General features: G+C 44.9%; 1 protein-coding gene across 2 annotated transcripts in view; it reads left to right on the top strand.

Annotated features, from left to right (window-relative positions):
- Usp43 (ubiquitin specific peptidase 43) overlaps positions 1–16270 on the top strand; it is a 69785-nt gene that overhangs the window by 30311 nt on the left and 23204 nt on the right. Inside the window, exons 7-12 of one of the 2 annotated variants that reach the window (XM_057775103.1) lie at positions 581–713; positions 4002–4113; positions 8804–8907; positions 10935–11012; positions 11786–11912; positions 12000–12333. In XM_057775103.1, coding sequence (XP_057631086.1) covers positions 581–713; positions 4002–4113; positions 8804–8907; positions 10935–11012; positions 11786–11912; positions 12000–12333 — 888 coding nt within the window. Of the gene's footprint in view, positions 1–580; positions 714–4001; positions 4114–8803; positions 8908–10934; positions 11013–11785; positions 11913–11999; positions 12349–16270 lie in introns of both variants that reach the window. The other variant, XM_057775102.1, reaches the window with a different exon arrangement.

Here is a 16270-nt window from a genome sequence, read left to right as displayed (position 1 = left end):
AATGTGAATGGTAGCTGCCATAGCTCAGATGAATCCTGTGCTCTGAGCGTTTGTCCTGAGGTAGCCTAGGCAGTGAGCTGTGGGAAGCAGATGTTTTGATGTTCTCTGAGTCAACAGGAGAATTCTGGGCTGCATAATCCAGAACAAAACACTGATTGACCTTGACTATTTTGCAACCCAGGGAAATAAGCCCTAACTTCACATTCAATCATGGGTAACACGTTTTCCTTGAAAAAAAAAATCAGTATTTCAGAATTGACAGGAACAAGAGACTAGCTCAGGTCTTCTCCTTTGTCTCTGGTAGTAGGTGCTCTAAGGTTCTTTTGGATGAACACATAAAAACAACCCAAGTAATTTGAAGGTATTTTCCAGATTGCTTTTACAAATTGCTACTTAAACCCTGGCTCATCTTTTAAAATCATTGACTGACTACAACGGCAAAATCATATCATATGTATATGAATTGTATATGCCAGGTGCCAACTGACTCAATGCCGAGAGCCTCAGCATCTCCCTTCAGAGTCCCCTGGTGTCGTTCCCCCATGGTGAATAGATGCTCTGGTGTCATTCTCTCCTCCAGCTCATCCATCTGGTCTGTCAGTGTCACCGCGCTTGGCAGTCCGTGACAGCCAGCGGTTCTCGAAGCCTCTCCACAGTGAGAGGGTGCTCATCCTCTTCTGTAACCTGGTAGGGTCAGGGCAGCAGGCAAGCAGGTATGTGAGTCTCTTTCCTGTTGTCATGTGATGAGTGGGTTTCTTCCCTCCCTCCCTCAGTTCCTTCTTCCCTCCCTGACTCCTTCCCTCCCTCTCCTTCTTTATCTCATGTAGCCCAGGCTGGCCTTAAACTCACAATGTACCCAAGATTGACTTAGAACTTCTGATCTTCATGTCTCTATTGCGCCGGTACTGGGATTACAGGGGTAGATCACCGTATTGGGCTCTATCCTTGGAGTCTACCTAGAATAATTTTAACTGGATAAAGTTAAGTATCTATTCCCAGTGTTAATAAAGCAGAAGATGAGAGAACAGTGCTTCTGAGCTAGTGGATTAGCTGTAATTGCCTTGAGCAGATGGCTGACACCGTCCTTAATTAAACATCAGAGGCTTGCTGTTAATTGCAGGAGAAATTGTGACTGCCCACACTACTATTTTACATCGTGTCACGACGTTCTAGCAGCAGCCACGCAGTGCAGAAAACTGGCTACAAGAGGCAAATGAGCCGTGGCCAGGCACACCTGTAATCTCAGTTAGTTAGAAGGCTGAGGCAGGAGGATTGTGAGTTCAGCCTGGGTTACATTGGAGACCTATCCCTGGAGGAGGAAAAGGGTGGAAGAAGTAGAGATAAAAACCCCACTGTTTGTTGTCTGGTAGTCTGTCTAGAAGACATGAGCTAGAAAGTGATTCAAACTAATTAAAGGGTCAGGAAAGTGATGGATTATATTATAAATATTAAAAAAATAGAGAACTTTTTAATATAATCAGATAAAATGTCTTGAAGGAAGCTATGGCTGTTTGGGGTGATGGCTGTTACCCTGATTTGTTCATTCTACAATGTATGTATGTATTAAAACATTGCATTGTGCCCTATACATACATTTATTTATCATCTGCCAACTAAAATGCAAATATTCTGGGGGCTTGAGGGATGGCTCATTGGTTAAGAGCACTTGCTGGTCTTGAAGAGGACCCAGTTTGGTTCCCAACATCCTCTGTGGCTCACAGTTATTCATAGACCCTCTTCAAGAGGATCTGACATCCTCTTCTGGCCTATACAGATACTGGGCATGCATGTGGTACACGTACATGCATCCAGGCAAAATATTCATACACACAAAATAAAATAAGAAATCTTAAAAAAGAGAGAGAAATAGATGGGGGTGGGGGCGAGAGAGAACTCTCGTATGGCTCAGTGATACAGTGTGTGCTTAGCGTATACAAGGCCCTGGAACCAACCTCCAGCACTACACAAGCAATATAGTACAAAACAAAAACAAAGTGTGGTTCTAATCAGGTAGGTTTAGGTCGATAAAATAGTTCTAAAATTTATCTGGGCTCATAAGGCAGTAGGAATAACCAGAAAATATTGGAGAGGAGGGAAAGGAGGATGAGAGATGGTGACAGCCACAGTGACACTGCTGCTGATTTTGTTTTGTTTTGTTTTTTGTTTTTTGAGACTGAGGTCTTATTCTTTAGCCCAGGCTGGCTTTGAATTCCCTGTGTAGCTCAGGCTGACCTTAAACCCGTGATCCTCTGCCTCAGTCTGCTACCTCCTGGAATCATGGATGTGTAGTGTGATAGACAGGCCAATAAAATTTTAATTGTTAAAAAATTATGATATGGGTAAAAGAATGTGAAAATAATCAACAGAACAGAATAGGCCAAAGTATCTTTAGGTATTTACTATTTGATAAAATGGCATCTATTTCATTGTCCTAGGGATGGATACATTATCCAATAATTATGGCTGAGCAAATCACTTTTTATTTAAATCATTCCTTCCTCTTGTCATACATTTGTACATATAAATTCCAACTTAATTAAAAAGGTAATCACAGAAGAATTGCCACAAACTACCTGAAAAGCAGTCTAGGTGGCATGCTCCCCTGACTGAGTCTCTTTTTCTTTTTCTTTTCTTTTTTCTTTTTTGAGACAGGGTCTCTCTGTAGTTTTGGTTTCTGTCCTGGAACTAGCTCTTGTAGACCAGGCTGGCCTCGAACTCCCAGAGATCCGCCTGCCTCCTGAGTCTCTTTTTCAACAAAGCAAACAAAACAGAAAACCAACATGGAATATTTATGTCTTTGAGTAGAAGAGGTCCCTTTTGAAGCACATAAAATAAGGGACCACGAAGGAGAAGGCTTATGTTTTAAATAAATTGAACATTTTAATCTGAAACCAAATGTAAAAACTTAAAGGCAAAAGAAAATGAGGGAAATACATATGCCTCATGAGAGGTGAAGGGTCACATATATCATAGGAAACCTCGTTCTCACTTAAATAAGTTAGCATGTCTCGTACATAGTAAAATAAGTTCACTGGATATGCATAGGTAAAAGATTCAGTGTCATTGGCAAGGCGAAAATTCCTACTGCAGTGGCGAGATTCTATTCCTAGCCCTTCAGATTGCTAAGGAAATCTGAACCACTCATTCTGAATAAGAATAAAGCAACTTATGGGATAAGATGATAAAACAAAACAGCAGCAACAAAAAACTAAAAAAAAAACCCAAAACAAAACAACCCAGCTCTTTATCCAGGGACCTGAATAAAGGTACTTGCTTCCCTAGTAGACTGACATGGCTTTTCTGTAGGACATTTTGGAGGTTAAGTAGCATTGGCTTTGCCTTTCTGTTTATAGAATCTCCATCCTAGAAGAACATGTAGCTGAGGGTCTGTGCCTAGGCTATGTGTAGTTCCTGCTGTCAGCAGCAATGTTTAAACAATAACAAACTGGAAGCAACTCAAACTGCATAGCAACACAGGATAGATTGATGAGCTGACCCGTCCATTCAGTGGCTGCACGGGGTGCCCTTCCCCATCCAGACAGGTTCCCTCAGTGATGCTCAGTTTTAGCAATGTTGATTCAGTGGTTTCTCATTATTCAGTCAGATCTTCCCACAGCCAGGGTAAGGGTGACTGTGGCAGAGCAGGGGGCCATGGGTATATCCTGTGCTCACTGCCAAGCCCACTGCTGGACATTCAGTGGGTTGGGATATGGGAAACTTCCCAGCAATATTCCTGAGATAGGACAGTGTGTTATATGGATGCTTTGCTCTGGTTCCCACACCCCCTTTCCCTGCTCTGTGCTGTGGGAGCCTGGCCCTTGGAACAGTCTGCAAGGCAGCAGCTTATGCGTGTAATATATAAGCAACTGGCAACTCCATGTAGGCCTTGGCTCCTAACTGTTCACTAATCTGTTGGAGAGGAACCAGAGCGAAGCAAACATACATGACTCTTGTTGAATTTTCCCCTGCAGAAATAACTTATTACTTCCTTGCATTTTCAGGTTTGGGCCACCGTTCCTGATACGGGAAGACAGAACGATATCCTGGGCCCAGCTACAACAGTGTATTCTCAGCAAGGTTCGGTGCCTCATGAGGAGTGAAGTCCCTGCACAGGTCTGTGTGTGAGTTCAAGAAGTGTGTGTGTGTGTGTGTGTGTGCAGTTTGTGTGCAAGGATGTGTGGCTTCTGATGTTTTCATCTCTCACATTAGGAGACACTTTCACAACGATCCCTGAAATAAAGAGTAGCATTTGCGTTGTTATTCTCAGTTTCGTGTTTTTGTGGCTTTCCATAGTTTTCGCTAGTTGTAGCTTACTCATATAGATCAAAATTTGAAGATAATTGTTAAAATTTTCTTTTCTCCTCTTCTCCTCAACCTTCTTTCTTGAGACAAGGTCTTACTCTGCTGTCCAAATTGACTTGAATTTGCGACAGTCCTCCTGCCTCAGCTTCCTCGAGGGCTGAGGTTACAGGCACAAATTACACCTGGCTCTAGAGAGAATTTCTTTTTTCCTTTGCTTTTATTTTAAAAATTAAAATTTTATTTATTTATTTATTTATTTATTTATTTATTTATTTATTGTGTGTTTGTGCGCCTATTTGTGCCGTGATGCCCATGTGGGTGTCAGAGGACTCTGTTGTTTCTCTTCTTCTACCTGTGGGTCTGGAAGGTATTGAACTCAGGTTGTCAGGCTTGGAAGCGATGCCTTTGCCTGCTGAGCCCCTTGACATGTAATTTCTGCGGAAAATGAATGGTTGTTGACGATGATGTTCACGAGTGAAGATCTAGATGAGAAAATAATTTTGTTTTAAGAAGCCGAGTTTAAAAATTCAAGGAAAAATAATTTCTTATTTTGCTCCAAAAAATTTAAAAGCTTAAAAATTCACTGACTTTCACCATAAAAGCTTTGGTTTTTCGCTTCTTTGTCATGAACTGCTCTGGCAGGGAAGGTGTTGGAATTTTCAGGGTTGCATCAGTAGTTTTGAAAATCTTGTTTCAGAAACTGTGTAATAAGAGCCTTTTAATGGGGTTATACCAAATTATTTCATAGATAATCTGCCACATGGCTATTTCTTTCTCTCAAAGACAGCCCCAAACATTTGATTTAGGGTTCATACCAAAGAACAACTTATTAAAGACCTTCACTATATTTGTCCAAACTTTTATGTCTAAAGGATTTTGTTCCTTATACCACAGAGCCGGAATTAGAAGCTAGCTTCTCCACAAGTAGGTCAGGCTCTCTAGTAATAGTGGTAGCTATCCCCCAGACTGTGCATAGGGATTGTTGAAAGGGGGTGCACCACTTTCATGTGGGCATTGATTCTAGCTGCCTCCCCCTTCCCAGCTACCCTTGCTCCTTGTATGTCACATGCATATACTTTTGCTTCTGTGCCCTACAGTCTTTCAATGTTAGAAACTGATCAAGCCATCCGTGAGGCTAGCCGAATTCAAGTGCATCCAGCCTCAGCCCAGCCCTGGGTCCTTTTCCTTGTTGGTAAATGTACAGCTCCAGGAATCACATGCTCAGAATGCTTATGCTCTCAGGATAGCCCTCCTACTTAATCCATACTCTGTTTTAAAATTTTATGATTTATTTATTTATATATATGTGTGTGCCTCCTTATCTGTATGTACAGCACACATGTGCACTGTGTCAGGGGGCCAGAAGAGGGAATTGTATCCCCTGCACTGGAGTTCCAAGTAGTTGTGAGCTGTCTCATGTGGGTGCTGGGAATTGAATCTAGATCCTATGCCAGGGCAGCAACTGCTCTTAATCACTGAGCCATCTCTCCAGCCCCCATCCTTAATCCTCTTAATACTGTATTAAAGATTGGCTCCGCGAGGCAATAATTTGAAAAGAATTTATTCAGCATTCTCAAAACGGAGCTGAAGAGATTAAGCGTCGTGAACATACATTGAAGGCTCGAAGACAAATCTGTTTAGCCTAGAATAGAGGACAGTAAGTGTTCCTTACAAAAACGAGCCGTTTGCTGAGAGAATTAATTTGCATGAATCATGGAAAAAAAGACTTATCACTGCAGAAACATCTTTTTATGGTCTCCATGTAAACTCGGGTGTGAGTGCAGCACTGTTTCTTTCTGCAGGGTTGGCTGCCTCCACATAGATCTTGGGATCTGTCTAATGGATGGCCTTCTTGTGCACACAGCAAGGCTCAGTCAGTTGGCAGTGACAAAGGACAACTCTTTCTCCCAGACTGAAGGGAACATTCTTGGAAAGTGTACACCCTTCCATGGCCAACCTGAATCAAAGCCCCTGAGGTTAGCAAGCTCCAGCCATTGATTTGCTCTTGTCAAAACCATAGAAAACCATGGATCGACCATACTTTGTAATTGTACATTTATTATTGGTGGATACATGAGGGGTTTTGTTTTGTTTTGTCTTTTGACCATAGTCAAGGAGCTGGGCAAATTCCCTTGAAGTTCTCTGTATAGACCACTGGTTCTCAACATTTTTAATGCTGTGACCCCTTAATACAGTTCCTCATGTGTGGTGGCCACAACCATAACATTATTTTCATTGCTACTTTATAACTGTAATTTTGCCACTGTTACAAAATTGTTACGAAATGTAAATATCTGATATGAGATGGTCTTAGGTGACCCCTGTGAAAGGGTCATTCAACATCAAAGGGGTCATGACCCACAGGTTGAAAACCATTGGCCTAGGCCCTTGTGCTGGTCAGTGTCACATCCCTGCATTTAAATCCCACAGAAACTGGCTCAGGAAGAAGAAAGGCTCATAGGCCTTAGAGTGTTGGGGGTTCAGAGTCATGGCACTTCCATGGATTCAGATGCCATGAGAATGACGGGAGGTGACATGCTGTGGCAGGAACGTATATGGAACAAAACCGTCACATCTCAAGTGTAGCATGGGATGGGGGAGCTGGAGAACTAAAGTCCCTTTTGAGGATACCCCAGTAACTGAAGGGCCTCTCACAAGACCCTCCCTCCTAATCGGCTGCTGTATAGACCAAGTGTTCAGTGAAAACAAACACGGGAAGACAAACAAGAGACATCCAAGCAGAGCGACCCTCGACAGCGTGGCTCTGGTTTATCCCCTGGCCTGCCTGCCCTTGCACATGGCTGCTGCCACTGCCACAGGAGCCCCTCACAGTTGTCTCAGTGTGTTTTGGACCTCTTGGTCTTCTGAAGTGCTGGCCATTACTCTTTCCTGGAGTGATAATGCGTCCGTTCCTCCTCATCTCTTGCTAGACAGAATCCAACCTTCCCCGTGATTTTCAGATATCTGTCATCGGCTTTAATTAGAAGGAAATTTTAGTGTTTTCTCATTGTAGCCAAGTTCTTGAGTGACAGCTTTAAAAACTATATTTCCTTTATTTGAATGAACTACACTGATTTTTTTTGGCAAGATATAGAACTTAACCATTCATAAGTAAATGTTAATTGCATTTGCCATGCTATGTAACTATTACTTTCATACTTTCAGCTGTTTAAACAATCCTCCTACAAAAGCCCTGTACCCATTTAATAGTGGAATACCCGTGGCATATGCTAGGTTTCCCTCCAGATGGTGCCCAAGATGGACCCTGAGGCCTTGGGCACAGTGAAGCTCTCTCAAGCTTACAAGTTCAGGCTAAAGATAAGCGTGATGAGTCACTAGCACACAGGTGCTAAATTTCTTATTTCTTTACTTGTCATATTATGATCTCTGTGTAAGTGTGTGTAAGTGTGTGTGTGCAAGTGTGTGTGTGCAAGTGCATGACTTGTCAGACCCAGAGTCTGCTTAGAATGTGCTCTACCACCAAGCTACCTTTCCATCCTACTCCATTTTAAGATCTGGGTGAAATTGAGTTGTGTCTGTCTACTGCATTTCATTTATCCACTTATCTGTTACCAATATGTGAGGTGTTCCCATCTTTTGACTATCGGAAACAATGTTGTGACCATGATTATCCAAACATCTTTGGAGCCCCCTGTGTATAGTGTTTTAGGAGTAGTTAATGGATGAGATGGTAGCTGTGGGTACAACCTTGTGAGAAACTAACAGTCGATTGCCACAGTACTGTTTTACCTTTTCTCACCAACTGTGCGTGTTCCACATCCTCCCCAACACATATTCCTCTCTTCTTTTAAAATTAGAATATAGATAGAAATACAGTTGTTATGGTGGGTTTAAATGACAGCTCATTGTGGTCTTGGTTCATTGGTTCTCATTTCCTATCTACAAATGGTAGTAACCATCTTTATTGTGCTTTTGTTATCTGCATGTTTGGAGAAGCTTGTATTCAGATCCTCTGGCTACTTTTGAACCGACTTGTTTGTTCCACTGACTTTTTTGAGGCATCTATAATATAAGCATATCTTACATTAAGACTTGCTTCAATTTCAGAACTGCTAGAATATCATAGCATGTGTATATGAACTTGATTTTGCACAACTGTCTCATCGTGGTGATGATAACCATGTCCATAAAGAAGGCTGAACTACTTACCGATAATTAATTACGAATAGACTTTACTTTCCACTTACTGTATCAGTATCTGCTCCAGTTAAACACTTGTTTCTGTGTATGTGTGTTCATTGTGTGAGGGGTTGCATTCAGTATAGCGAGCATGGCATTAGATCACTGCATTAAGAGACTGAATCTTCAAAACAGTGAAGCCTCTGCAGCTCTCTATTTTAAATACCAGCTATTAAGAGAATATTCAAAATACTGCAGGAAATAAAGTGCTTGCCCTTTTGATTAATTTGTGTGTCACAGAGTCAATTGCTCAGCCCGGGGACTATGTGATGAACTGTCGCCTCTGGTTTTGTCATGGCAGGACCTGGGGACTCTGTTCTCCATCCGGGTTGTGGGGCTCTCCTTGGCCTGCAGCTACTTATCTCCACAGGACAGCCGGCCCCTCTGTCACTGGGCAGTTGACAGGTAAGGGAAGGGATGGCTCATGCTCCTACTGAGCTAGGTTTACCCAAGAAGTCTACAGAGCAGTAAAGTTACTAACAATACTAGCCATTCTCTATCAGTTCCTCTCTAGTTCTAGCCACCTCGTTGGGTCCTTAGACATGTTTTGCTCCTTTATTTTTCTTTTTTAACCCCATGTCCAGCAATGGTCACTGAGAGATGAGGGAGCAATGAGATTACCAGAGATCAATTTGCTCATACTTACACAGCAGGTAAATGGAGAAGCCTGAGTTTACACCCAGATCGGTCTAACAGATGCACCATAATCATTTGTTTAAGTCATACTATGGACCTCAGTGGGAATGAGTGTCCCCTCTGAGGTGGGTGAAAACGCTATAGCTGGACCGTGGGCCCTAAACTGTAAAGGGTTGTGGACTACGGCTGAGGGATAAAGCCACTGTGGCACTGCCCTGTGCTTCTGGTTTCATGATGCTCCACATGTCCGTTCAACAGCTTGTTACAGTGCAGCCCAGTCTTCAGGGCTGGTACAGTATCCATGGGCTGATTTTGCTCTTCATCAGTAATCTGATACCTTTGCTGACATTCCCATAGAGCACATTCTCATATGCCATAGTACGGGTCTCTGGTTTCCTGCTGGGTCTGCTTGAGGTGCTGAGTCTAGAATGTTGAGATGGACCAGAAGGCTCTCCAGCATACTTTATTCCTACCCTCCTTAACTGCTAAGTTAGGAAGAGAGGAGCCATCCATGTCAGCCAGGACCTGCTTTGGTCTGACAGGAAAAGGAAGCCCTAGGGAAGAAGGGCCCATGGCATTCTGTGTTGGAGATGATAGTTACATCCTCAACGTGCACTCTGCAGGCTGGAACCAGCCTATAGCGAGCTCTTACCAGGTCATGACAGGAACTTGAGAGGAAGCACCTAAGTACATGAGAGCAGGAGGACAAAGCAATGCAAAATCTATTGAAAATAAGGGACAGAGACTGTCCTTTGCTATGTCCGCTCTTACCAAGTATGCAGTCTCATCTCACTTTGTGTCTTATGTGAGTCCGGAACTTTCTATCGAATCGTCTTGGTGACAGTCTTGTCACAAATCCTAAACAGTATTTTGGGTGTGAACTCAGCAACTACTTGTGCCTGCTCTTCTTGATTCAGGGTATAACTTCCTACCCTCCACTTTCTTCCTTCATTTCTCCTGCTTTTTCTGAAATGGGTGGAGCCCCAGAAGGTGGGAGGGGCTGTCGTCTGACTCACTGAGATTGTCAACACAATGAGGCTTTGGAAGCCTTTGGGTGGTGTGGGTGGGTTTGCAGGGATTCTTCTGCACTGTTGTTGGGGGCAGGTGTGAGTTCTCCTGGGGTGTCATCAGTATTGGCTTTGTGTGCACAAAGCTCATCAGGGTGTTCTTCTGACTTGGTGCTGCCGTGAGCCAGTACCTCACAGGAAGACCTTGAGGGAAGCAAAGATTGACTCTGTCTCATGGTTTCAGTCCATCATGGCTGGCTCTGTTGTTCTGGGGCCTGTGGTGAGGCAGAGCATTGTATACTTGACGATATTCTTTAACTCATGTTTGACAGGAAACAGAAGAGATACAGGAAGAAATCAGAGATGAGATACACCCAGTGACCCATCCCCCAGTGACCTACTCCATCTAAGCTTCCCTTTTAAAGAACAATGTTACCAGCTGTGGGAGACATTTTGTATTCAAACCTTGCAATGTGTAACTTCCCTGTAAACACTGAAAAGACAGCTGGGCCTTCAGTGGAACAGTTAACTGTGTTCTAATAGCCAGAAGGACGCAGCTTCTGCATGGAGCTCCCACTTCCAGGGAGGATCAGTAGAGAGCGTTAAGGGGTAGCAAGGAACTGAAGCCTTCAGCCAACTTAGAACCCTTCAGTGTGGTTTTTAGTCAGTTTGGGGTGTTTTTGTCTGGAACATTTCTCCAGAGAGGCGTGGGGAAGCTGACTGCTGAGCCCTGAGAACAGGCGGGAAGGAAGCTCTGTTTTCTGACAGGTTTCCTCATTCTCTCCTCAGGGCTTTGCACCTCAGGAAGCCAGGAGGCCCTCCTCATGTCAAGCTGGCTGTGGAGTGGGATAGCTCTGTCATGGAGCGGTGAGTTAATGGAATTTTACTTCTATAGAGCTGGGCTAGGGCATGACTCCACCCACAAACCTTTCCTGGACGCAGTGTCCCCCAGTTAGTGTGTAAGATCCTATGTACACACCTTTACTATGATGGACCCCATTCCTCTGAGAGAACTTAGAACTGCCTCTATAAATAACCACAGTGGGTACCTGATCACAGTGGGTGATTGTGATGGGGACCAGTGGGGTGTTTGGAGTAGTAACCCTCATGTAACCCTCAGCCTGGGCCATGCATTCTCAGAACACTTATTTCCCATGAGCTCTTGGCTTCATCTTCATCACACCCTATGGGGAAGGACTATGAATTTATCACTACCATTGCCTGAAGGTTGAAACTGAGATGCACAGAGGTTAGGTGATGCACAAGTCACATGGCTCATACACACAGAGCTGGGGTTTGAAGCCAGGCTGACTGACTTGAATCCAGGCTCATCACTCTGCTTGGCTGCCTCTCACAGCACCTCAGCACACCGGCCAGACTGTGAGAGGACATGTTTCAATCCATCAGGTACTATGACTAGTGCTAAGTTGGGTAAGCCTAGAACTTGGTCCTTTGAGGAGCTGGTAGGGGAGATAGGTGATTCTCTAAGAGTTAGTTGCAAAGTTAGGGGTGCAGGAGGTTTCAGGAACCCACGGAGAGGGTAGCATTGTCTGTCCAGTGCCCGGCCTGGTTTCTCTGTGTGGAGACAGGTCCTTCTGGGAGGGGGAGCTCTGAATGCTGTGCCTTCTCCTTCCATCCAGCCTGTTTGGCAGTCTCCAGGAGGAGCGGGTCCAGGATGCAGAGAGTGTGTGGCGGCAGCAGCAGGCACACCAGCAGCCCAGCTGTACCCTGGATGAATGTTTTCAGTCCTATACCAAGGAGGAACAGGTCCCGCCTTGGGAGATGGGTGGCAGCCTTGTGGTGGGTTGGTTGTGCACTGTGGTGGCCTTACAGTCCTGATGGCTTCCTTTGCAGCTGGCCCAGGACGATGCATGGAAGTGTCCCCACTGCCAAGTCCTCCAGCAGGGTGTGGTAAAGCTGAGCCTGTGGACCCTGCCTGACATCCTGATAATTCACCTGAAGCGGTTCTGTCAGGTCGGGGAGAGAAGGAACAAGCTCTCCACGCTGGTGAAGTTCCCACTGTCTGGGCTCAACATGGCTCCCCATGTCGCACGAAGAAGCACCAACTCTAAGGCAGGGACTGGAACCTGGTCCTCCTGGAAGCAGCCGATCTGCCTCCCCACCACCTACCCCATGGACTTCCTCTATGACTTGTATGCTGTCTGCAACCACCATGGCAGTCTGCAAGGTGGGCATTACACAGGTGAGCCTTGCCATGCCTCTCTGCATGCAGCAGCCACAGCTATGTGAGTTGGCTGTAGCCAGAGCTTCAAGATGTCCCCAGAACTGGTGCTTCTTGAAGGCCAGCACTCTTCCCATTCACTGTGGTTGGTTTGTCCTGCACGGTTGGTTTGCACACGGGAAAAGAGACAGTGCCTAGTTCCCTGGGAAGCTGGTGTTGACTCAGGATGATGGTTGCTCGGGAGTTGGTAACTACTTGTATTTTCAGGCACAGCAGATATGGGAGGGTAAGTACCAGAGCCAGGACATGATACTTGCCTTCATTTATGATTCAACACAGAGTCTTACTCTCTAGGTTCTGCATCCCTTTACTCTGTGGGGTGCTTTTCATTTCTATTCACCTGGAGAATTTAGAAGTAGTAGACGTATATAGAGAGAAACAAACTGCCAAGTGCTTCTCTCAGTGGCTTAAAGTTGTCCCTCTAAGTATTCTCAGAGTTAACATGACTGACCACTTCCTGACCAATGCCATTCCTTCGACTCATCTTGGAGGTCACAGAAGTCTGTAGGAGAGCTGTTGGCAGCAGCAGTTCAGTGTCCAGTGGGTACACAGTGTGAAGGCTGATCCTGTGAGCCTCAGGAGAGGTGTGGGATGTGCTCTCTGACGGTGTGCACACACTGCTGGTACAGTGCCCTCAGAGAGGAAAAGAGAGACGAGGACCTTGTGGGCGAACAGAGAAGGGTTGAAGGATGGGTCTTGACTGCGCATATGAAGGTTACAATGGGCACCAGGTGACTCTTGCGCTGTCCTGCACCAGGTGAGGGGGTCACCAATTTCCATCTGAAGGACCCTGTCCAGTCAGATTCCCAGTCCGTTTCCTCTGCAGCACAGATCTCTTGAGACCCATGTGTATATGCATTTAGGGAGGCATCCTTTCTGCTGTATTCACCTGGGATTTTTTTAACAATTATTTTTACTATTTTGAAATTAAAATATCATTATACCACTTGTCCCCTTCCTTTTAGTCTTCCCAACCCCTCTCATGTAACCCTGCCTTGCTCTCTCAAATGCATTCTTTCATTTGCTTTGTGTGTGTGTGCATGTGTGCATGTACACATAAATTCCTAAACATGTAAATACAATGTACTTAGTCTAGATACTGTTAAGTATATATATATGATTTCAGTCTGACCACTTGGTATTAGGTAACCAACAGGATGGGATGTTCCCTGTATTTTCTCCTCTCAGCTTTCCTTAGTTGCTTGTAGTTCTTTGTCTAGGGTTGGGGCCCTGTGAGTTACTTCCTCTGTGTTATCATGTCTGTTGGTCTTGTTCTTGTTCAGGCAGCGATGTGGTGGAGACTTCTTGGGTGTAGCTCCCTGACATTTCCAGGAGATACAATCTCGCAGCAGACTTTCCGTTTCTCTGGCTGTTACAGTCTTCCCACCCCCTCTTCCTTGATGTTCCCTGAGCCTTGGTGCAGGAGTTGTGTTATAGATGTGCCAGTTGGGGCTGGGTGCCATGTGGTCACTTGTTCTCTGCAGCTTGATTGTATGTGGTTTTCTATACTCCGTCTCTTGCAAAGACAAGTTTGGTAGATGAGGGGTGAGAGCAACTTACGTATAGGTTCAAGAATAGATATTTGGATGCAGTTACGAATTATGCTGGTTTAGTAATGTGTCAGTAGGAGGTTCTCCATACAGGGTACCATAGACAATCACCGACTTCTTCACTTTGAGGAGCACACCTTCTAGCTTCCTAAGAGAGGGCCATGGAAGTGTGACATTCTGAGTCACTGCATGTCTTAAATGTTTTGACTGCCCTTGACTGGCAGCCTGGTTGGACATAGAATTCTAGGTTGATAACCATTGTCTCATTGTCTTTGGACAAGGATGCTCCAAAGGGATTGGAGGTGAGGAACAGGCTCTTGCTTTGGAGATGGGGTCAGCCAGTTTCTTTTTCTTTGTCTGGGATCTAATTCTTTCTGGAAGCTTTTAGGTTCTTTATCACTGGTGCCCTGGAATTTCACAGGCTGCCCCCTTTTGTGGGTCTTTTCATTTACCAGGACTCAGGAGGCACTATGCTTGCTCTTCAGTTCTGGAAAGTTCTTTACTTGTATTTATTTTTAAAAATTGAAAAAAATATCTTTAAAAATTGACAACATAAAGAGAGACTTTTAGGTTTTACTCTATCACTCATTTTAAGCACAAGAGTTGAATACTGCACATATAATTCTGCAGCTAGATTTTTTCACTTAGTAATCTAGCTTAGAAGTTTCCACACTAGTATATAGAGGATTAGGGCATACACTGCTCATTCTTCCGCTTTGCAGTAATGCTTCTGTAACCTTTGACACATGTCATTTCCTATATGACAAGCTGGGGCTTTTTTTTGGTGTTGTTGTTGTTGTTTGTTTTTTTTTGTTTGTTTGTTTTGAGATGAGGTTTCTCTGTGTGTCTTTGGCTGTCCTGGAACTCACTCTGTAGACCAGGCTGGCCTTGAACTCACAGAGATCTGCCTGCCTTTGTCTCCAAAGTGCTGGGATTAAAGGTATGCACCACCACTGCCCAGTATATGACAAGCTTTCAACAGGGCGAAATCTCAGAAAGGCAGTAGCTAGCTAGCTGGTGTGTGTGTGTGTATGCTTGTGTGTGCATATCAAAACCAGGGCCTCAAGCATTGTAGGCAGGCTCCCTACCATTGAACAAGGCCCCCATTCTGGGTCTGCATATACTCTACCATTGAACAAGGCCCCCACTCTGGGTCTGCATATACTCTACCATTGAACAAGGCCCCCACTCTGGATCTGCAGGCACCTTAACATTGAACAAGGCCCCTGCTCTGGATCTCCATTTTGACAAATTCTGTAAATCCACCTGGGCGTGTAGGAATTTGTTCTCTTCCCAGCAGTAAGAGAGTGCTTGCTTCTGGCTGCTAAGATAGCTCAGAGGCACCTGAGTTCAATCCCTGGGGCCCATATGGTAAGATTTCCTCAAGTTGTCATCTGACCTCAACATGTGTGCCGTGATATGGATGTGTCTACGTGCACTCATACAAACAAATTTTTAAAAATTAAAGTGTAAAGCTGGGTGTGGTGGCACACATCTTTAATTCCAGCACTCAGGAGGCAAAGGCAGGTGGATCTCTATGAGTTTGAGGCCAGCCTGGTTTACAGAGTGAGTTCCAGGACAGCCAGGGTTGTTATACAGAGAAACCCTTTCTTTGAGGGAGAGAGGGAGAGTAGGACAGAGGGAGAGACAGAGAGAGACAGAGAGAGAGAGAGATAGACAGAGAGACACACACACACACACACACACACACACACACACACAGAGGGAGATTGCTTCCCCGGAGAACTCACCACATCCTACACAGAGACACCTTTGGGGTTTGTTTGTATTTTTTATTCATTTTACATTCCAACCACAGTTTTCCCTCCTACCTCCCCCAAACTACCACCCACCCACCCACTCCTCCCAAAGCTTAAGGGCTCCCATGGAGAGTCAACAATGTCTGGCATATTAAGTTGGGGCAGGATCAAACCCCTCTCCCTCCATCAAAGCTGAGCCTGGCATCCCACCAAAGGGAATGGACTCGAAAAAGCTACCTCATGCACCAGGAATAGAACCAGGAATAGATCCTGGTCCCACTGCTAGGGGACCCTCAAACAGACCAGGCTACACAATTGTCTCCCACATGCAGAGGGCCTAGTTCGGGCCTATGCAGGCTCCACAGCTGTCAGGGAATGTGTGAGTTCCCATGAGCTTGGTTCAGCTGTCTCTGTAGATTTCCCCATCATGATCTTGATACCCCCCCCCCCCCCCCCGCCTGCCTGCCTTGCTCATATAACCTATCTCTCTTCCCTTTTTGACTGGATTCCCTGAGCTTGGTCTGGTGCTTGACTGTGGATCTCTGCATCTGATTCCATCAGTTACTGGATGAA

Source organism: Chionomys nivalis, chromosome 7 (assembly GCF_950005125.1).
Source record: "Chionomys nivalis chromosome 7, mChiNiv1.1, whole genome shotgun sequence".
Taxonomy (NCBI): Eukaryota; Metazoa; Chordata; class Mammalia; order Rodentia; family Cricetidae; genus Chionomys; species Chionomys nivalis.
The sequence above is the reverse complement of the archived record's forward strand: the minus strand, read 5'-3'. Positions and strand labels throughout refer to the sequence as shown.